The following is a 20,773-nucleotide window of genomic DNA, read 5'->3' as shown; positions in this document are numbered from 1 at the left end:
TTTCAATAATTATATTATTAATATTAAAAATTTTTAGGTCAATATTTTTTTAAGTGTTTTTTTTTTATAGGTATTTTATTTATTTGAGGATGAAAATTAAGTTGTTAACAATAATTTTTATAGTAATACGAATTTTTTTAAATTTATATATTTTTTATTTATTATTAAATAACATTGAATATACAATATATAAATTCCAAAAGATACATATAATATGCATGTAAAATATATATATTATAATATAATATTATTGTGTAGTTTCTTTCAATAAATCCAAAAATAAATTACGTTAGTAAAGCAATCGCAGAAAAATTCAAGATTGCAATTTGTCTCGCTAACGAATTAATTAACTACGCATGTGGAATACTTAGATATATTTTCATTTAATAGAATCATCGAATGCATTATTTTGCGCGTAATGCAGGATACGTAATGTCATTCTCGCTTTTCAAATATAAAGTGACATTACTCCGGAATCACGCGCGCATACATAAACGCACACATACATACACACATCTATCATTGTTTCTATGGAATAAACATGTCACTCATTTTTTTTAGCCGTGTTATCGATTCTTTTAAAATCCGAGATGTGACATATACGTTGAAGAAAAACATTATTCACGAAATAACAAAGTAGAAATATATCATATCGACATATTCTCAAGTCTCGATGATCAATTGTTACCGATGCTAAATCAGGTCTAAGTCTAGACGCGCGCCCATCCGTTTTAATGCCAAAATAGTATTAACAGCCTTAACCCACCGCTTCTTAATGACATATCGCTTCAATCGATGCTTCTGAATCGGATTCTCCAGAGCGGCTTCCAGCCAACGATGCTCTAGAAGTTTTTCCGCGGACGGTCTGTCCCTACGGTTTAAGAAAGCTAGTCAATTTCTCGATTCATATTCATTACATTGGGAATCGCAAATAAAGTATGCAGATGAAAATCAATAATTCTTCTATGATGTATATTAACACAACAGATTGACATAAGAAATAAGTGCACAGATATATATTACTTTAACTCTAATGCGAATTTAGTACGTCATGCTTGGTAAAAAATATCTAAACTTACTCTACTTTAAATATATATGTAATTCTCGTTATTAATTAATGTTATTTTAATATGCACATATTCGAATGTTATTTATAATAATAATATGTTAAAAATAAGAATCTCGCACTTAAATACTTGACAATTTTTTGTCTACAACAGAATGTTAAAATTAAAATAAAGAATCACTAAGAGAAGCTGTTACGCTATTTTTATGTTGTTAAAAGCATTACGATAGAATATTAGTTTGCAAGAAATTAAATCGTTTTGTAAGCATTTGGAAGAAAAGTATAAACAACTTATATCGATGAGTACAAAAATATCGATTTAAGGGTGTGCCGATGGCGCATAAGAAAAATATAGAAACTCTTGTATTTTTTTTTAGAAATTCCGACTACAAATAGATTTTATCAACGATTTATATGAACTTTTCAATGTTGTTTAATTTAATAGTGCATTGATATCGATTGCCTCTCTCTGTTAGTCATATTTAACTCTCCGTTTAACATGTGAATCCATTAAGTATCTATTTCTGAAAGCGTACTCGAATATTTAATGAAAAAAAAAGAGTGCAGTCTATATTTCACAAAGTTTTATACGCATATTAAAATTTCATGATATTTCAAATGTTACAAAATTGTAAGAGTTTATTTCATTTCTCGATCGCGTAAATAAATTTATAAGAAATAGATGCGAACCCAATAGATTTAAATTATGATCGATAAACTTAGGATTGAGCAGGGTGTATTAAATTTATCCTGCTTTATATTATTCGCACATCATTATTTTTAATGATTTTAATATGACATTTAAAAAATATTTTCTCTCTTTCTCTGTTTTCTTCACAATCTTGTAAAGCTTTGCTCGCTGCAAACGTATTGAATTATGACATCAGAAACCATAAATTTTGTTCTTACGAAATAAAGCTGGTTCGCCTCGTATTTGACTACTCGTGTTAGATTTTTTGCGTCAGACATCATAATTCAATACATTACATCAGTGAAATATGCACATACACACACGCATAGACCTACGCATATTCATACATATATACGCGTACCAGAAATCTTCTAAATTTATTTATTTAAACAAAAATTAACAAAACATGCTGTCAAAGTTATTACATGATATTTTTAAAAGATAAATGAATTATAATGAATTAAAAAGAAGAGATTTTTGTAAAATTAAATAAAATATCTAATCTTTTAAAATTAATAAAATTAATAAAATGTCTAATCTTTTTAAATAAAATATTTATTAAATTGCTCGATATTGTATCTTCGTCTAGTTGCAATATAAAGTTTACTTATGTAAAGCTCCGCAATTATTATTTGAAATTGAGATACATAGAAAGATACAGAAAGAAATTCAACAATTGCAAAATTAATTCTAAATTTCAGAAAATGAATTCCTCATCGAATTCTTTGAGATTCGTTCACCTTCAGTTATATTATTGCCCCAGACATCATATATATGTTTCATCTCGAGTGCCAAACTGTTTCAACAGCTCCAAGAAACCAAGCAAACAAGATTTACGATCAAAGAGAAGAGAAAATTGTGCGATATCTATAACTCGAAACTCGTACCAGGTACAACGCTCAACGAAATATCGATGACGACATAGACGACGCGACATCGGGAGATTTCTCTTTCTGCTGCTTCGACTGGAAGTACTCGGCCAGCGAATTCATCGTCTTCCTGGCGATCGTGCTGGCCATGCAATCCAAGCTCACGGACTTCCTGCCGGCGCTGCCACTGCAAGATATGGCGGTGACATCCTCCCATTCCTCCAACAGCTGTAATAGTAAATCCTTGGTGCTCCCAGGCTCGTTGAGGTTGAGATTCTTATGTAGGTCCCGCAAACTCGATATCCTTGGCACGTCCCTGCTGGTCTCGCCCAAAGGTCGCTTCACACGTGGTCGTCGCCAGGGAGGTGTCAAGTCCATCTCCTTGTCATTCTTGACGGAAGACGCCTGAAAGGATGTTTTCTTGCCAACCGTTTTCCTATTCAACTTCTCCTCGATCGTCGTTCGCTCAAAGGAATATTTTCGATCTTGTCTATGTCTCTCGGACGTCTCGCCATCGCTGATGCTCGTTCTTCTCAGAGCTACAAAGACATTTTCAGGATTCGTGTCGACGTCGTGTCTATCGAAGCTACGACTACTGTGAAAGGTCGTCCCGTTGAGCTTTCGTTGTCGAGTGATGCTGGATAATTTCTCCGTGATCTCATTGGTCTCTTTATCGTTGTCAGACACGGTCACCGTTACGTTGCTCTTGGAATACGTATTACGATTGTTCCCGATATCGGGCCTCTTGCTGGGACGCTGCACCTCCGTCACACGTTCGTTATCATCCTCATCCTCGTCCTCGGGCGAACCCATGGCGATCGAACGCAAGTGTTTGGACAGCTTTATGATCTCCTCGGCCAGAGCAATCTGGCTGGCCGCATCGCGACGATTTCGCGCCGCTGTACCTTCGGAAGCTCTTCTTTCCAACGTCAAGCTGAAACTCGGCACGGACAATAGATGAGTGGGATAATTATCTCTGACGGGATCCATCACCTTTTCCGATTGGGTGCTGCTGCTGCGAAGACTGTCGCAGGGAGAAGGACTGTGACCTCGTAGAGACACCGATTCATCGTGATCATGAGATCGCGAATTTCTCGGTAACGAGTGATACGAATCGATCGTATACGGGCTGTCCGGATGTTCTCGCCAGCGTTCGACGAACAGCCTGAGATTGTCCTTGGTCATGTCCAGCTCCTCGCTGCTCTGGTCACGGATGATACCTACGATAGGACGATTTTCAATAAAGGCCATCCGTTTGGCCGCCACCAATCCCGCGACTTCCTTCTCGCTCCTGGTCTTATTCGTTTTTCTCGCCAACCAGTGATGCTCCCGACATTGCGCCGCCGTCATTCGCTTTCTGAAAGATTCGAAAGGCTCGTCGTGAGGAGGTGCTCTAGGCTTGATAGCGCGTTTCCCTTGCCGCTTAGAGACACATGTGTTCTGCGGTCCAAGAGCGAACAGTTAAAACGAGGAATGCGGTGCAAAAGTGCCCAATGAAGGTGCAGGTTCATATATCACGTGTATGTATGTGTGTGTGTCTGTATATGTGTGTACAAAATTCCACAAAATTGTCGAGGAATTAACTGATCAATAAGCGGGATTTTATACATTGATGTTACTTCGACATTTTATATATTGATGTTACTTCGTCGTTTGACATTTGGACGCTCTCGGGGCAATAAAGTCGTTGTCAAATGCAAAGGTAGTGAAATAATAACTGCTATATAGTGGCATCCGGAGCAATATACTTTTTGCTTAGAGTTATTAGGGATGCGATCGTATTTCATACGTTGAATTATAAGATAGAATCACTTTTCTATTTTTTCTTTAGCGACCGGTAAAGTCATTTACCGATATTAATATATGTATTGCTCGAAAAGTAGCTCGAAATAAGATAATAATGAGAGTCAGGATTAGCCATGATAAATACAGATTGCTTATAACCATACACACACCCTCACAACGAATGAAAAAGGGCAATTAGCATAGCGTGAGGAGATTTTGCACAACAATAGCGACAGATACATGAGATGGAAAAGGAAAAAAGAAGGCATGGGGATAAGAAAAAAATATTTATAAAAAATTACAGAGGAGTAGTATTAATTTTTTGCATCGCGAAAACATACTTACTCCTTGTCTTTCACCAGAACGCATCTAATGAAATCTTTCGCGTCCTCAGAAATCTCGGCAAAGGCTTCATGATCAAAGTCATATTTTGCGATAGTGACGTTGGCCATTGTTTCTATATCTGTATCGCCCATAAACGGCGATAGACCGGACAATCTACAATATAAACAATTCTGTATTTAATTCTATTTATTATTATTATTTCATTTCTATTATTCTATGATTTAATTATTATTTAATTTCTGTATTTAATTCTATTTATTATTATTATTATTTAATTTCTATATTTAATTCTATTTATTATTATTATTATTTAATTTCTGTATTTAATCCTATTTATTATTATTATTATTTAATTTCTGTATTTAATTTTTTATTTATTATTATTATTATTTAATTTCTGTATTTAATTCTATTTATTATTATGATTTAATTTCTATATTTCCAAAGCTTGTTGCTACTATCGATCCTTGGATAATAGAAATTTAAGCATTTATCGCACGATGAGAAGCAACTTTTATGTAACTATAGACATGACTTATACTTACAAGACGTAACAAATAACACCTATACTCCATATGTCCGTACCGAATCCAATGTGATCAAAATTTACGACTTCCGGAGCAACAAATTCCGGTGTACCGAATAACACTTGCAACTTTTTATTCGGATCGTATTCCCTCGCTAAACCGAAATCTATGATTTTAATTCTATTGCCTTCCTTCGTCAGACACAGGATATTCTCAGGCTATATATAACAAAAGTAAATTTTAAACAATGATTAATTGTAACGAAAAGAAAGATTCCTTAATTTTAAATTGATAACATATAATAAATAATTATAATAATTGTAATAAATAATTATAATAATTATAATAAATAATTATAATAATTATTATAATATTTATTATAATAATTATAATAAATAATTATAATAATTATAATAAATAATTATAATAATTATAATAAATAATTGTAACGAAAAGAAAGATTCCTTAATAAATTTAAATTGATAACATATAATAAATAATTATAATAATACGCAAAAGAAATAGAGATATTTTTACCAAAAATATAACTGTCAAATAGAAATCTTTATATACAGTTGAGAAATATCGTCATACAATATAATGACTTACTTTCAAATCAAGATGCAACATTTTCTGACTGTGCATAAATTCCATCCCCTCGCATATTTGGCGCATAAAAATGGTGCAGCTGCGTTCCGTGAGTACGAAATCATCATCTATCACTCTTTCAAAGAGCTCCCCGCCGTCGATCCTTAGATAATGAAAACTTTGAGAATTCTGCAGAAATTACGCGTCTCTCTTTCATAATTCTTACGCACAAGAAACGTACAATTCTAGAATAACATATATCTGTTTCCCCGTATCAATGGCGTCGTACAGCTGAATCAATCGCGGGTGCTGCAGGCGTCGCATGATTTCGACCTCTCTCTGCACCGCTCGTCTGTCCTCCTTCTTCATGATGTTGACCACTTTCGCAGCGAGCATCAAGCCGCTCAATTTTTCCTTGCATCGATAAACAATGCCGAATTTTCCCCTAAAATATGAGTAAAAGAAGCAAGAAGATCAATTAAAAACAGCTGGAAATGTTTTATTTATATTTTTGGTAAATATTACAAATTTATAATTTTTTTGAATTTGTTATCTTTTAGAGAGAATCTCGAAACTTTTTGTACTAGAATTTTTAGAACGCAGAATCCTTGAACAGCAGGAAGTTATATACTCGTAAAAAATGATAAACACCTGCCAAAGCCGCTTGTATGTCCGCGTCCCTGGCTAACATAGCATAATACAACATACTTGTCACGAAGCCAAGTCAGTGTGTGAATCATTGAGTTAACGTACGTATCTAACTCAACGAGTGTCTCGCCGAGTGCATTTCTTGCATTTTATAATTTAATTCTCTTATTATATATTAATTATTAATACACTTAGAAACTTAATTAATTAATTAGAAAATTAATTAATTAGAAAATTAATTAATTGGCTGAAAATAGAACAGTTGTTGATTAGAGGACCTCTTTTTTTCGAAGACAGGATAGTTGAACCTTTTGCCGGAGATTCTTTCCTCAACTTTCATTATTATTATATTAAATCTTTAATACTTCGCAATCTCATTTAATTTAATCGACATTTAATTCCATCGCTAAACGATATGAATATCTTGGAAAATAAAAGGAAGCGAAAATAATTCTAAACAATTCTAGAGGGAGAAAACTTGAAAACTCATCTCTGATTTTAATAATCAAACGTATTTCGCGATTTCGATTTTTTTTAATTTATTCTGTAATATAATGGCTTATGTTATTTAGATCTGTGTCTGCGGAAGCATAGCACACGTGGACGACCGTTTCATTGTCAAATAACATTCCAACGTCGGCAAGTCAGCCGAGTTCACCGGTGTCAAGAGCGGCAGGCACAACGTCTGATTTGACATACGTACCGTCGGGAGAGAAACGAATTATTTATAGGTACATCGTAGGTTCTTGATCGCTCATACGAGAATAAAACCACGCGTGTTTATCGGCCATGCGTGCATTCCTTATCAATTCGCACCGCATTCCGCAGACGTGCACCTGTTGTGTACGAGAGCGTGCTACGTGATAACGATTCGCATAAGCGACTTTGATATGTAACTATACTCTGTTATTATTATGTGAAAACCGGCCAATGACTTTAATATTTTCATTTATCATCGAATATATTAAAGCATCAATCAATATATCAATTCAATAATTAAATCAATTAAATCAATAATTAAATCATTTAAATCAATTATTATTTATTATTGATGAAATCATTAAAATTCAATAATTAAATCAATTCAATAATTAACATCAATTCAAGCATTGAATGAGAGAGCGCTCTTTAATTACATAAGGTGTTAAATATCTTATTTGAATCACCACTTGTGATCCAGACTTGATTAATAAATATCATCGATTAATATTTTGATTGAAAGCGAATTTATATATCCTGAATATTATACTATATTTCTATGATTTTTTTCCAAATCAAAGAGATATATACAATCAAATACAGAAAATATTAAAAATTAGAATAATGGACTACAATATAATTATCATTAATATCAATATAATTATCATTTGTCGACTTTTAGAAAATTCCGGAAGCAAGAGTCTCAAGTATGGATCATCGAGCAGATCGAGAGATTAATTTAAGCTGATCACGCGTGATCGACATATTGTTGGCATGATGTTTCGATATCTATATGCATCCGTTGATCGACGAATTTAATCACTCACCGCCCGAGCTCCGCCTGGATGTCATAATCGTCCTTGAACTCGACTCCTCGACGTATCGTCACATCTCGATAGGGGAAGCTGGGCTCGATCTCTGAAAATAATCGTAAATGCAACAATAATCGTACGTACAATAAGAAGAATGCAAAAAGCGAATCGCGCGAATTTTAGATATATCAGATCTTATTTTCTTCCAAACTTTTGACGTTGACTTTTTATTCAAGTTCTATAATTTAATATCCTTTTTTTATTAATTATCTTTATCATTTCTTATCTATTTATTTATTAGTTATCTATTTATTTATTTTTTAGTATCGTATTTACGTGTGTCTTGATATCCTTTCTTCTTTGATTCTTCGTAAAATCAACGAAACTATAATTTCGAAGAATCCGAAACTTTAACACGCGAAAATAGCCTCTATATGTTTATCCGAGGCAATGGAGGTGCTGTGATTTGTGCGTAAATGTATGTCTCTATATTACCAGAATTGAACGTTAAATGTATCGACTTTGGATCCGGCAGCGGTTCATGAACCGTGACAGCGACATGATTGATGAATAGAACGTACATGTATGTAAACGAGATTGTCGCTGGCTGAATGATTCGCGCCATTCTACTAGTGCGCGCGCTCTTCGTGTTTTCGCGAAACGCGCTTCCCGCGTGTTCCTCGACGAAAGATTCCTCGGAGAAACACCGAGAAACTTGGACACCGAGTCCTCGAAATCCTTTCGCGATGGAAATTCTACCTCGTTTCCTCATTCTCTTACCTCCCACTGGATCCGACTCATCCACGCGGATCATGTTGCTCGAGCGATCTCGCGACGAATCGTCGCCGCCGCCTTCCCGGGGAGCGAAAGGAAGAAGCGAGATGATCTCCTTCGCGAGCGAGGATCGCGAAGGGAATTTTCGGATCTCGCACTCGTTCTACGTCGATCTACCTCGAATCACGGGCGATTATGGACTATCCTCGGCGCGGCTTTCGTATCACACGGGCCGAGGGACGGGTGTCTCTTCTCTTCTTCCCCTGAGCTGGGACGGATTTAGATTTTCGGCGGACGCCGCGGGTTCTCCTGGTTGATCACGTGGTTGCCGACAATCTCGAGATGGTGGGGTAAAATAGCTGGCTTTGTCTCTCTCTCTCTTTCTTTCTCTTTCTCTCTCTCTTTTTCTCTTCTTGTACTAGAAATTTATTTAATACATAAGCGTCTTGTATTATAACATTAGTATAGGAGCGACGAGTGGCTGAGACAGCAAAGTGATTGCCTGCCACGTGAAAACTCCCGAATTCAAATCTCAGTGCAGCATAAAAATTTTCTGTGATGCTCTTCATGTATGAATAGATATGGTGTGAATATAAAAACTATGGACATGACGTAAGAATGATTAATTTTAATCATATAGCGCTCATTGTGCCACATGTACATACAAAAATATGTTAAATTTGTAGCATGAAAACGGCTGGAGCATGTGTACACATCATCAAATGTATGTGTAGCAACCATACGTGTGAAGAAATCGCTATATGTATCTCCATATGTATGCATCATGTCCATAATTTTCAAATTCACGCGATATCTATTCATATACAGGGTGTCCGATTCGTGAGGGACCAAACGAAAAGTGATGATAGATTGGGTCAAACTAAGAAGAAAAGTCCTCTACCATTTTGCAAAATTCGCAATAATTATTAAGTAATAAGCAAAAATGTCTCGGTACATGAGAAGCGGTAAACCGCTTGTAGTGTGTGATTATTAAGTGATCAAACGAAAAGTGGTGATAGATTGGGTCAAACTGAAAAGAAAAGTTCTCTACCATATTGCAAAATTTGCAATAATTATTAAGTTATAGGCAAAAATGTCTCAGAGTATAAGAAGCGGTAGACAGATCGCTTCTCATGCGCTGAAACATTTTTGCTTATTTCTTAATAATTATTGCGAATTTTGCAAAATGGTAGAGGACTTTTCTTCTTAGTTTGACCCAATCTATCATCACTTTTCGTTTGGTCCCTCACGAATCGGACACCCTGTATATGAAGAGGATCAGAAAATTTTCATGCTATACCGGGACTTGAATCCGCAAACTTTCACAGGAGGCGATCATTTTGCCGTCTTAGCCATTCGCCGCCTATACGAATGCTGTAATACAATTACAAGACGCTCAAATTCATAATACGTGTCGAATTTATCTTTATTTCCATGTCACAAATTTCATTAGAGTATCTTCATGCACGTAAGATATTTTAATAATGATATCATTTTAATGATGCGACATTAAAATAATATAAAGCATATAAGAAAATTTTCCATTTCTCAATTCGATCATATCTAATAATTAATAAACACTGGGAAAATGTGTATGATACAAAACATTAATGGGACACAAATTACACACGTTTGGCCCAATTATAATCGTGCTCTGTAGCGACCTGAATTCCAACAAGCGTACGTAGCATTCCAGTTAGCTTTAACACGAAAATGAATGTAGATGCATCGTATGTCGAATTATCATATATGTTATCAAATATGAAGAAATAAATTTGTCAAGTTAAATTCACGTAATCATCTTAAATTCAAGGATAAATATAAAAGCAGAAAAGCATTTTTCGTGCACGCTCAATTGATTTATGCTTCGCATGTATATTTTTAAAAATGTATGTTAATCTGATAAGACTCTGACTGTCACGAATTGTAGATATAAATTGTAGATTATAAATAAAACTGCTTTAAAATGCAATACCTAAATTATACGGAATAACTTTTAATAAATTACTTTTTAATATTTCTTTCAATATACACGTATTGCAAGAGTAAAAAAAATTAAAACAAATTTAAAAAGACTAAAAAGCATTTTTCTAATTTATTTAAATTTTAACTAATATAGACCACCAAATGTTTTAATTAGACCATCAATCACCACCAAACGATTCTGCATCGAATAAGCCCTGATTGAATCGATTTAGATTAAAAATAAAAAATGTATAATTAACTTGACAGCAACATTTTAATTTTTTAATTAAAAAAAAAAGATTAATCGCCAAACATTAAATTAAAAAGTGGTCCGGCTAACTTTACAGAGCTCCTTGCATTAGCAAAGAATGACCGCATTCAGCGGACTCAACTGCTAAGTAGCAATCGAACATGATTGGTTTCTCCTTTCAGGCCCGACCAATCAGCGTCGAGTTACATCAGAAAATCTAGTAATGTTGCCCAACTGTTGAGTCAGCTGAATGCGGCCATTGGAGCGTACTGTACGTTTCATTGGCTGCATCAGACTGCATTCAGCGTACTCAACATGCAATTTCGTGTGCGATGGCCCTAAAAGTTCAATGGTAAGAACACGTGCTTTCGACAGTTTGTGTAACGTTGGCGTTTTTATTTTTCTTTTTTGTCAGTGGCTTTTATTAATTAAATAAATAATTAGAAACGTAATAAAAATTTTTATTTATTATATTTTTGTTATACATATAAAATATATATTAAATTAAAAATTTCGGAATTATATAAAGAAATAAATTACTCGAGGTAATTTTAGGCTGGAATAAGTTTAAATAATACATACGATTAAAATTATTCTATCATTTTATGCAAAAAATAATAAAATTGACAAATTAGTTGTATTTGATTATTAAAGCAGTTTTTTCAATTTAAAAAATTGTCATACAAATTATTTCAGTGTTGAAGAGCACTATTTAATACTCGACGAATAATATTAAAATGGGTTATACGGAAGATCAGGCTAACGATAGTGTAGCATCTGATCTTCAGAATAAACATGATATTTATATTGAAAATGGACAGGACAAGAAGAAGTACAAATGTACTTATGCCGAATGTCATGCTGTATTCTTGCGACCTTCTAGATTGCAAAGGCACATACGATCACATACTGGAGAGGTATTTGTTACAAATGTGAAATTGGAATAATTATTTGTATATAATAACATTTTATAGCTTATTTTATTTAATAGAGACCTTATAAATGTGATCATCCAGAGTGTACAAAGTCATATACCAATTCTAGTCATTTGAAAAGACACTTGGAAACACATAATGCCGTAAAGAAAATATATAAGTATGTACATATATATCCACATTATAATTTAGTTTATATATATATATATGTTATTCTTATAAATTTTTTTTTATCTATATTTTATTCCTAAAAGTCACACTTAATGTTATTTTATTAAACTTAGATGTCCACAATGTTCATTGTCAATCAGTAATCCTCATAATTTGAAACGCCATTACAAGAAGATGCATAGCAAGGATAAAAAAATGGATTGCAAAGAATGTGGTGAAAGTTTCAATAAGAAGCATCAGTTAGCTGAACATCAAACTGTACATTCTGGACCCATGACTTATAAGTGTGATAAATGTGGCAAAAATTTCACAAATGTCAACAAATTTAAACGACATAGAAAGGAACATGAAAAGGATCCCAAACGTTATCCCTGTCCAGTATCGGAATGCTCAGAGGTGTTTGATAAATGGCTACTTCTGTGTGCACATAGAAGAGCTAAACATGTAACAAGTATGAAAAATAATATTACAGAGAAATAAATTAAATATATAATTTAGCAGAACACAATGGATTTTAATACAAAAAGATGTATATTTTGATTTTTGTTTCAGATTATAAATGCAACAATTGTGATAAGGTTTTTCTGAGTAAATCTAGATTAAGAATACACTCCAGAATACATTCTGAAAATAGATCGGTTGTATCATGTCCATATGACAATTGTCATAAGACTTATTTATTTAAATCCAATTTGGAGCAACATATAAGAATCAAGCATCTTGGAGAAAAATTTTACTGTGACATATGTTCTGTAGGTCTTACATCAAAACAAAAGTTGATAGAACATATTCAACGTCATCATGAACCCAAGAAGGAAAGGAAGAAATCAAATAAAATAGAAAGAAAGAAGAGAAAAGATGCTGGTATACCTAAGAAGAGTGTACTGTCTGGATTAATTGGAGTAAACTTGCCTTACAACTTAGAAAAGATGGTGATAGAACGAGAAACAATGATAACAAATGATAACATAAAATGAGCATATATCGAAAATATCTAATAAATATATAGACATTTATTCCTGAACATATTATAATTTGTTGACAACTGACAATTTATTTAAATATAAAAAGAAACATTTTATAGATTATTAACATTTATGTGAGCATGATTCAATATAATGTGTAATAATGTAAAATTATATAATATAGGTAAAATATTTAGGTGGTAAAATATACCATAAATAAATAAATTTATCAATAAAATCACTAAAAAAAAATATTTTAGATTGATAAAATATTGTTAAATATACAGCAAATTAGATTTTCGAACATTGTAATTGTTTTCTCTCTCTTTTCTTTTTATTAGATTTGTATTGTATCGAAATGCGATTTTTTGGTAGGCTCGATCGAGTAATGCGAAAGCGAATCCTAGGGAATTTACAGAAAACCTTATGTATGTATTTTATACATCTATTGGTATTTTTAAATGATACTAGACGTCATTGACCAATCACAACCATTCTTCTGAAGAATGATTGTGAATGGTTGTGTCTAGTACCATTCGAAAACACCAATAGATGTATAAAATACACGTCTAGTAAACTATCCCGGATCGGATCAAACCCGACCATTCGAAAACGCCATATGATTATTCAGTCTAGAGTGCACTTTTGATGTTTGGTTAGTATATTTTTTTATCATCTCCACTCTCCACAAGTAAAATCTAATGTGAATTCTATTTACATACAATACAGTTGTATATTTTATACGAGAGAAAGAAAAACAGTAATTTTCTATAATTTTTATTTTTGTTTTATAAACTAAACGATTTCCACACGAACACGTATTTTTCAGGAAATTGAATTTTTTTTCAATTATTTATATGTAAAGCGTTAAAATGAGATACGCTCAATTAGTGATGGGTCCAGCCGGTTCCGGCAAGGTAATTAATTCATCAACTAAAAAAAAAAAATTTTTATTGAATAATATATATATTTTAATGAGAGAAATAATTATTAATATCTATTGAATTTTTAATAGTCTACCTATTGTTCAATCATGCAACAACATGCCATTGATTCAAAAAAAACAATAGATGTTGTGAATTTAGATCCTGCAGCAGAATATTTTGATTACAAGCCTTTAGCAGATATAAGAGAGTTAATTCAGTTGGATGATGTTATGGACAATGAATTGAACTTTGGGCCCAATGGTGGGCTTGTTTTCTGCATGGAGTAAGTTAAATCTGTATTGAATGAAATCATTAAATTATCTTAATTATTTAGTTATAGATTTATATAAGAGAATTATTTTTTTATATAGATATTTAGTTGAAAATACAACCTGGCTGGTGGAAGAATTAGGTAATACAGATGAGGATTACATAATATTTGACTGTCCAGGGCAAATTGAATTATATACTCATATGACTGTGATGCGACAGCTGATAACCATACTGCAAAATCTTAATTTTCATATATGTGGAGTATTTCTGATTGATGTCCAATTTATGGTTGATGCACCAAAGTTTCTATCTGGAACTCTAGCTGCCCTTAGCGCAATGATAAATCTAGAAATTCCACATGTTAATATTCTTAGTAAAATGGATTTACTATCAAAGAGTATGAAGAAAAAATTAGATGATTATATAGAACCTGATCCATACAGTTTATTGACAGATGCAGAAAAAGATCCATGGAACAATAAATATCGCAGTCTTACGGAAAGTATTGGTAGAATTATAACAGATTACAGCTTAGTGCGATTCTTGCCATTAAATATTAAAGATGAAGAAAGTATTGCAGACATTAAATTAATAATTGATAACACTATACAATACGGTGAAGATGCAGACATAAAAGTTAGAGACTTTGATGAACCAGATAATGAAATTGATGAATCTACTTAAAGTTATAAGTAAAACTTTATACTTTATAAAATTCTGTACATAATTTTACATATTTAGAATATGTCATATATTTAGTAGGTCATTAAAAATAAATGGTACAAATATAATACTTTGTGTACTTGTGTATAATTTATTTTGTATTGATTTATAAAATTGTACAATAGAAGATATTTACATTTTAGAAATATTTCACCTATCTACATATAAATTCAATGTATTGAATACAAACATGAGACAACCAAAAGTAATGGTAGAGCCATGCGCAATAATTGCGCTTCCCTCCCATCCCTCCTCTAAACGATCGGCGTCATGTTTTACATTGCATTTACACAAAATTTTATCATTTTTATGCGCATATTCTTGCAAGCAAGCTGTTTCCTTCTTATGTAGAATTGTCTTTATTATTTCAGAAGTTTCTTCTTCCTTGGTGACACTTGTAGCTTTATTAGTTTTTTCCTCTTTTACTTGGTCTTCTAAACCATGAGTATAATCACAAGAATACAGTACATTGTCCACTACTGTTCCATATTCGCTGTAATTGAGTAATTCATAATGTTTAGTCGCCTGCAACAAAAATAACTAATCAGAAGAAGAAAAGGAAAACCATATCTTTTATTTCACTTTTTGCTTTCAAAATTCCATATAATTTTTTTTTATCTGAAATATTGACAAATATATGTTTATTCTTACCTCATCAAAAAATATAATTGCATGTTTAGAGGATGTAAATCCACAATTACCATAATTGGATAAAACTAAGTCACAGTTGGGGCCATTGCCAATAACAAAGGTTTTACGAGTTATGAAAGCTGGTGGATTAGACTTAGGGCTTAAAGAAAATAATACAGCTCTTGCTCTTCTATGACAATTTATTGTTTCATAACTCTCCCCATCTGGATTTAATATCTGCTCTAATCTCTGTTGTGCTAATGCCTCCAACACTGGTCTTTCTAATAACTGGATACCTTCTTTAATGTTATAACCACAATATCTTGCATGAAACTCAAGATTATATTCCTTAGAACTATCTGTTACAGTCTTGCTATCCACTACATTTGTATGTTCATTTGCATCTGACACTTCCTGTTGATCACATCTCTCATCCGAGATTGCATCGTGTCCCTCTTTCTCTTCTTTCACTTTGATGGTTTCAATTTTTTCATTTTCTATACAATTATCATTGCTATTTTCTGCTTTTTCAGAGTTTCTATGTTGTTCATCTTTGTCTATAGTGTTTTTTACAGGCAATATCAGACAATCTTGAGAAAACTGTACAGGATCTAATTGTGGTGGATTCTCATAATGGAACTTTACACTGCAAGGAACTTTTATTCGTGGACGACCTTCTAATCTCACTTTTGTACGAAATAACGGATTGGCAGTGCGCGCTTTACGTAGAAAGTCCAGTTTTACTGCGTGCTGATCTATTGGTTGATTAGCATATTTATCCCAGAGTTTTATACGTTCTGTCACTCTGCAAGAAGTTAACAGATGTTGATCTATGAAGTGATTTGGATGATTGGGACACATCCATCTACCAATAGGCAAGGCAGTCAGCGGAGGATCTAAGCAATCCTGATGGAAATATAGTGGACAATAGTCACATGCGATTAGTGGAGCTTTCCTGCAACTACGTCCACATTCAAAACATAAACGAGCTGGCAGTGGAACCATTAAGTTGCTGTCCAAGCAGTGACTCTTTCCAACTGAAAAAGAATATTATATATTAATTAACTTAAAGCAATTATAACAATAAGTAATATTTCAAGATATAAATGTTTTTGTTACAGAAGAGAAAAAATAATATGTCGTAATATCCTTACCATTATTGTACGACGAACTAAACTGTTTACCTCTCCTGCCAGATACATAATCCACTTTATTGCTTCCAGGGAACATTATAGGCAATTGTAATTCTTTGGGTAACTCAAATTCTCTCGGATTTACTAGAGAAGCCGCCAATGCTAATACTTCCAGTGCAGATTTTTTCTTTTTTTCATTTCCTTTGCTATCCAAAAGTTCTCTTTTAGAAGCACAACGGCAAGCATAACACAACCATTCTCCATTAGGAATATCTGTAGGATCCACTGCAGGATAGCTGAAAGATAAGTTTTATAAAACTTTGTTTTTTTTATAAAAAGATGCAATACTTTATAACAAATGTTACTAAATTAACTGAAATAGTCAAGTATAGTTGTACCAAGTATAGTCGCACCATAATCGCACTTACTGGCATTGTAAATGATAGGAAGCTGGACACTTATCGCAACATATAAGCTCTCCGCCATCTCTACAAGCATCACAGAAATCACGATTGTGACCACGACCACGTCTCTTAAAATACGGATGCTTCTTCTCTTCCTTTTCCTTTTTTGTTTTAGCTGCCTTGGAATCTTCAGATACCGGTGGTGCTATGAGAGCTTGTATTTGCTAGTGGAAAGATAATTAAATTCAGAAGAAGTTTAGAATGATCTTTCAGGAACAGGGCCTGAAGAGATTGCAGAATTAAACTGTGCAGATTTTTTCTCTATCTTTTACTGAAGAAAGCTCTACATCATATTAACAGAGATTCATTTATTTTGCTTACCGGCATTAATCCGCCAATCGTCGGGAAACCATACTCGACGGTACTCATTTGGAATGTGCTAGTATTTTACAAATAATCAAGGAATTATCTCCTCGTCTCCCACCAATTAAAGTAGCTACTCTCTCTCATTCTACTCGTTCAACATCATTCAACTCGTATATTTAGCAAGCATTATATGTACATAATATATATAACGTTTATAGTGACCTCTTAGATGGTTCGATTTTATATTTGCAAAGATATTTTTGTATCATAATTGTTGGTCAAAAGTCAAAAGATCCATGTCTAAAATTATTTATCTATTTTTTTTTGTTACAAACATTGCATTTATGAGTGCGTTCCGAGTTAGGTTACGCATGAAGCGCGTAAACTGCATAGAAAATCGTCCCGATTTAACCAATGCGCGCATTGACCGCATTCAGCAGACTCAACAGTTGGGCAACATTACTATAGCGTTTTCGACTTGTTGGGTTCAATCGCTCCGGGATAGTTTACTAGACGTTATTGACCAATCACAGTCATTTTTCTGAAGAATATATGGTTACATTCTTCAAAAGAATGGCTGTGATTGGTCAATAACGTCTAGTAAACTACCCTGGAACGATTGAACCCGACAAGTCGAAAACGCTACTAAATTTTCCGATGTAACCCGACACTGATTGGTCGGATCTGAAAGTAGGAGCCAATCATGTCTTACACCAGCCAGTCGGTAATTTGGCACTGCTGCAGCTGGTCTTGGGTCTGTTCTTTTCAGCTGCACTGCTGCACTAGTGCAATAAGTTAGAAAGAGACAAACATACTTTCTTTCACTCTAACTAATTGTACTAGTGCAGCAGTGCAGCTGAAAAGAACAGACCCCTTGTAATTGAGCGTATCGCGTTTGACAAACCTATTTATGCAGCGACGAAAACAACTAAAATTTTAAAAAATTATAAAACGCGAATATAATAATTATTTTTTTCATCGCCCATCTGTACGAGGGACAATGTACTCGGCGAACATACGTGTCGGTATCGCACGCGCGTTTTGCGTGGAATCACGCGTAGAGAAACGCAATAATGCGGAATCGATCGAGAGATGCCACAAGGTTGTGAATCGAAATCCGCGAAATTTAGAACGACTGAGAATAGCGAGGAAACCCCAGGGATATCATCTCGAGAAACCCGGGTGCATGTTTTGGCACAAGTAAGACAAACATCTCGATTCTCCTGCCAGATTGATACAGAAACAATTCTGAGAATTTAATTGATTTATCAAAAGACCGAATGTAAATATTGATAAATATTAATTTGTAGTGATTATGTACACGTGCAAATACATAGTTTATTTGTATGTTATGTTATATGGATAGCATAATCATCAGAGTATCCCAAGTATCAGTGTGTAATCATCAGAGCTATCCCAAGTTTTATTTCAAGTATATACTTAGACTAATATGATAATAATTCTAATTATTTATCTCATTCGATTTATAGAGTGTATCTGACTAAGAAATCTCGTTACATTATTGCGGAAGTCCGCCACTTTGAAAATGGACCAGTCATTACAGCCTCCAGCATAGAATGGGCATTAAAGAAGCAGTTATATCGGTACAAAGATTTGCTTGAATCTAGATCATCTGTTGTTTTTTCTCAGTCAGTTACGCCAATAAATTATAATAATAAGTGACTTATGAATGTTCTCAGGAGTGTCGATTGTTCAGCTTATATTAATGTGGGACGTGTATTAGCTCAGCGTTGTTTGGAGGCTGGGATTTGTGAAATGGAAGTTGACTCTAAACTAAAAGTTGGAGAAAAATGTAAATTATTCATTAGTGAATTGGAGAAGGCTAAAATTGATCTGACTGAACCAGTAGTATATAAATATCCAAAGTTTTGGAGCATAAATCGACCAGAGAAGCCATGGGAGATCCATGAATAATGTATTATCCTTTTTCACACAATAATGTAAATAAATATAAGGAGTTTACTATACAAGTGGTGCAGTATATCCTTAACAGTGCTTCTTGTGAGAGGTATAATAAAATTAAACTTGATATGTGTGTATATTATATTGTAGTATCTAAACCTCTGCAAGAAATGGCAAGTTTTGTACACTACAATATTTCATTATAAGAGACATAAATAAATAATTATATCACTGTTAAAAAAAAGCCTAGCTACTAGAGATATAATGCTATTTAACTTGTAAATATCATGTCATTATCCAAGGCAAGTACACTCTCCATCATACATAATGATAAGATTTATAATATAAATGGAATGTTATTACATTTACTTATCATAGTGACTATACACAATAGAAAATTTAAGTTAGATACATGTACATATACAGATTGATACAGAAATAATTCTGAGAATTTAATAAATTTATCAAAAGACAATATAAATATCGATAAATATTAGTTATAATTGATAAATATTAATTTATAATGATTATATACACATGCAAATACATAGTTTGTGCATTATTATATAATATATATACAGGGTGTCCCATTTTGAAGTTTCTATTAGAATATCTCTTCAGGAAAGCATTTTAGGAAAAAATATTTCAGAAAAAAGTTGTAGGATTTTAAAAGTTCTATTGAATGGTTGTATCAGTTTTACTGGGAGTTTCATTTAAGAAAACAAAATTGAACTCCATATGACCTTGACCCCTCCACTCAAGGTAAAACTGATATGACCATTCAATGGAACTTTTAAAATCCTACAACTTTTGTTTGATACATTTTTTCCTAAAATGCTCTCCTGAAGAAATATTCTAGTAAAAACTTAAAAAAAATTAGACACCTTGTATAATATATAATACATAGTTGAATATGTTATATGGATAACATATGTATAATCATCAGAGTTATTCCCATGTCACTCTGTATATGTATACTTAGAAAAATAATTTTCCATTTTTCTTTTTAAGTTTCTAGAATATTGTTTTCTCGATGATATATTCCATATTAAAACTTAATTTTAGTATTTTTATCCATCGAAATCTGCAATACATAGAGTACTCGGTTATGCGCACTATTTTGCGAATCATTAAATTAAATTGCTTGCTCGAAACAAATAAATAAAAACGCAGTAAATATTTTAAATAATTTGTAACTAACATTCTAAAGTAAAATTATAAAGTTATATATAAAATAAAAGAATTTATTTATATATTGTGAGTGTGTGTTTGTATGTGGAATATATAACGATTGCTAGTAAATAT

General features: G+C 32.9%; 5 protein-coding genes across 12 annotated transcripts; 3 read left to right on the top strand and 2 right to left on the bottom strand.

Moving 5' to 3' along the window:
• Positions 1 to 730: 730 nt before the first annotated feature.
• Positions 731 to 9,116, bottom strand: LOC145961195 (uncharacterized). 2 transcript variants are annotated; one of them, XM_083081151.1, is made up of 8 exons: positions 8,811 to 9,116; positions 8,046 to 8,136; positions 6,113 to 6,316; positions 5,893 to 6,034; positions 5,302 to 5,501; positions 4,757 to 4,909; positions 2,645 to 3,983; positions 731 to 871 (listed from the first exon to the last, which is right to left on the bottom strand). In XM_083081151.1, the coding sequence occupies exons 1-7, from the start codon at positions 8,842 to 8,844 to the stop codon at positions 2,657 to 2,659; spliced, it is 2,151 nt and encodes a 716-aa protein (XP_082937277.1). In that variant the 5' UTR covers positions 8,845 to 9,116; the 3' UTR covers positions 731 to 871; positions 2,645 to 2,656. The 2 variants fall into 2 exon arrangements, with proteins under 2 accessions (XP_082937277.1, XP_082937276.1); XM_083081150.1 differs by having other exon boundaries at positions 731 to 3,983; positions 8,811 to 9,115.
• LOC145961197 (uncharacterized) lies at positions 7,024 to 13,141 on the top strand. 4 transcript variants are annotated; one of them, XM_083081155.1, is made up of 7 exons: positions 7,024 to 7,250; positions 7,901 to 8,166; positions 11,202 to 11,371; positions 11,716 to 11,936; positions 12,011 to 12,114; positions 12,239 to 12,576; positions 12,678 to 13,141. In XM_083081155.1, the coding sequence occupies exons 4-7, from the start codon at positions 11,757 to 11,759 to the stop codon at positions 13,100 to 13,102; spliced, it is 1,047 nt and encodes a 348-aa protein (XP_082937281.1). In that variant the 5' UTR covers positions 7,024 to 7,250; positions 7,901 to 8,166; positions 11,202 to 11,371; positions 11,716 to 11,756; the 3' UTR covers positions 13,103 to 13,141. The 4 variants fall into 4 exon arrangements, with proteins under 4 accessions (XP_082937281.1, XP_082937280.1, XP_082937283.1 ...); XM_083081154.1 differs by lacking the exons at positions 7,024 to 7,250; positions 7,901 to 8,166 and adding an exon at positions 9,993 to 10,272; XM_083081157.1 differs by lacking the exons at positions 7,024 to 7,250; positions 7,901 to 8,166; positions 11,202 to 11,371 and adding an exon at positions 11,372 to 11,467.
• A 486-nt stretch (positions 13,142 to 13,627) lies between these two features.
• LOC145961198 (GPN-loop GTPase 3) lies at positions 13,628 to 15,082 on the top strand. 3 transcript variants are annotated; one of them, XM_083081159.1, is made up of 4 exons: positions 13,628 to 13,745; positions 13,920 to 14,007; positions 14,106 to 14,299; positions 14,388 to 15,082. In XM_083081159.1, exons 2-4 carry the CDS (start codon positions 13,963 to 13,965, stop codon positions 14,971 to 14,973), a joined length of 825 nt encoding a protein of 274 aa, XP_082937285.1. In that variant the 5' UTR covers positions 13,628 to 13,745; positions 13,920 to 13,962; the 3' UTR covers positions 14,974 to 15,082. The 3 variants fall into 3 exon arrangements, with proteins under 3 accessions (XP_082937285.1, XP_082937286.1, XP_082937284.1); XM_083081160.1 differs by having other exon boundaries at positions 13,742 to 13,850; XM_083081158.1 differs by lacking the exon at positions 13,628 to 13,745 and having other exon boundaries at positions 13,752 to 14,007.
• On the bottom strand, positions 15,081 to 17,972 carry LOC145961196 (PHD finger protein 12). Of its 2 annotated transcripts, none has more exons than XM_083081152.1 (5): positions 17,561 to 17,971; positions 17,204 to 17,403; positions 16,797 to 17,071; positions 15,664 to 16,679; positions 15,081 to 15,537 (listed from the first exon to the last, which is right to left on the bottom strand). In XM_083081152.1, exons 1-5 carry the CDS (start codon positions 17,606 to 17,608, stop codon positions 15,163 to 15,165), a joined length of 1,914 nt encoding a protein of 637 aa, XP_082937278.1. In that variant the 5' UTR covers positions 17,609 to 17,971; the 3' UTR covers positions 15,081 to 15,162. The 2 variants fall into 2 exon arrangements, with proteins under 2 accessions (XP_082937278.1, XP_082937279.1); XM_083081153.1 differs by having other exon boundaries at positions 15,316 to 15,505; positions 17,561 to 17,972.
• Positions 17,973 to 18,398: 426 nt separating this feature from the next.
• On the top strand, positions 18,399 to 19,712 carry Mrpl18 (mitochondrial ribosomal protein L18). The gene is made up of 3 exons (XM_083082123.1): positions 18,399 to 18,745; positions 19,036 to 19,149; positions 19,246 to 19,712. The coding sequence occupies exons 1-3, from the start codon at positions 18,546 to 18,548 to the stop codon at positions 19,478 to 19,480; spliced, it is 549 nt and encodes a 182-aa protein (XP_082938249.1). The 5' UTR covers positions 18,399 to 18,545; the 3' UTR covers positions 19,481 to 19,712.
• Positions 19,713 to 20,773: the final 1,061 nt, after the last annotated feature.

This window comes from Camponotus vicinus, unplaced genomic scaffold (assembly GCF_025532165.1).
Source record: "Camponotus vicinus isolate PSW18456_S1 unplaced genomic scaffold, iyCamVici1.0 SCAF_11, whole genome shotgun sequence".
In the NCBI taxonomy this organism is placed as follows: domain Eukaryota; kingdom Metazoa; phylum Arthropoda; class Insecta; order Hymenoptera; family Formicidae; genus Camponotus; species Camponotus vicinus.
Note: the sequence above shows the minus strand (reverse complement) of the source record. Positions and strands in the feature narration are given on the sequence as shown.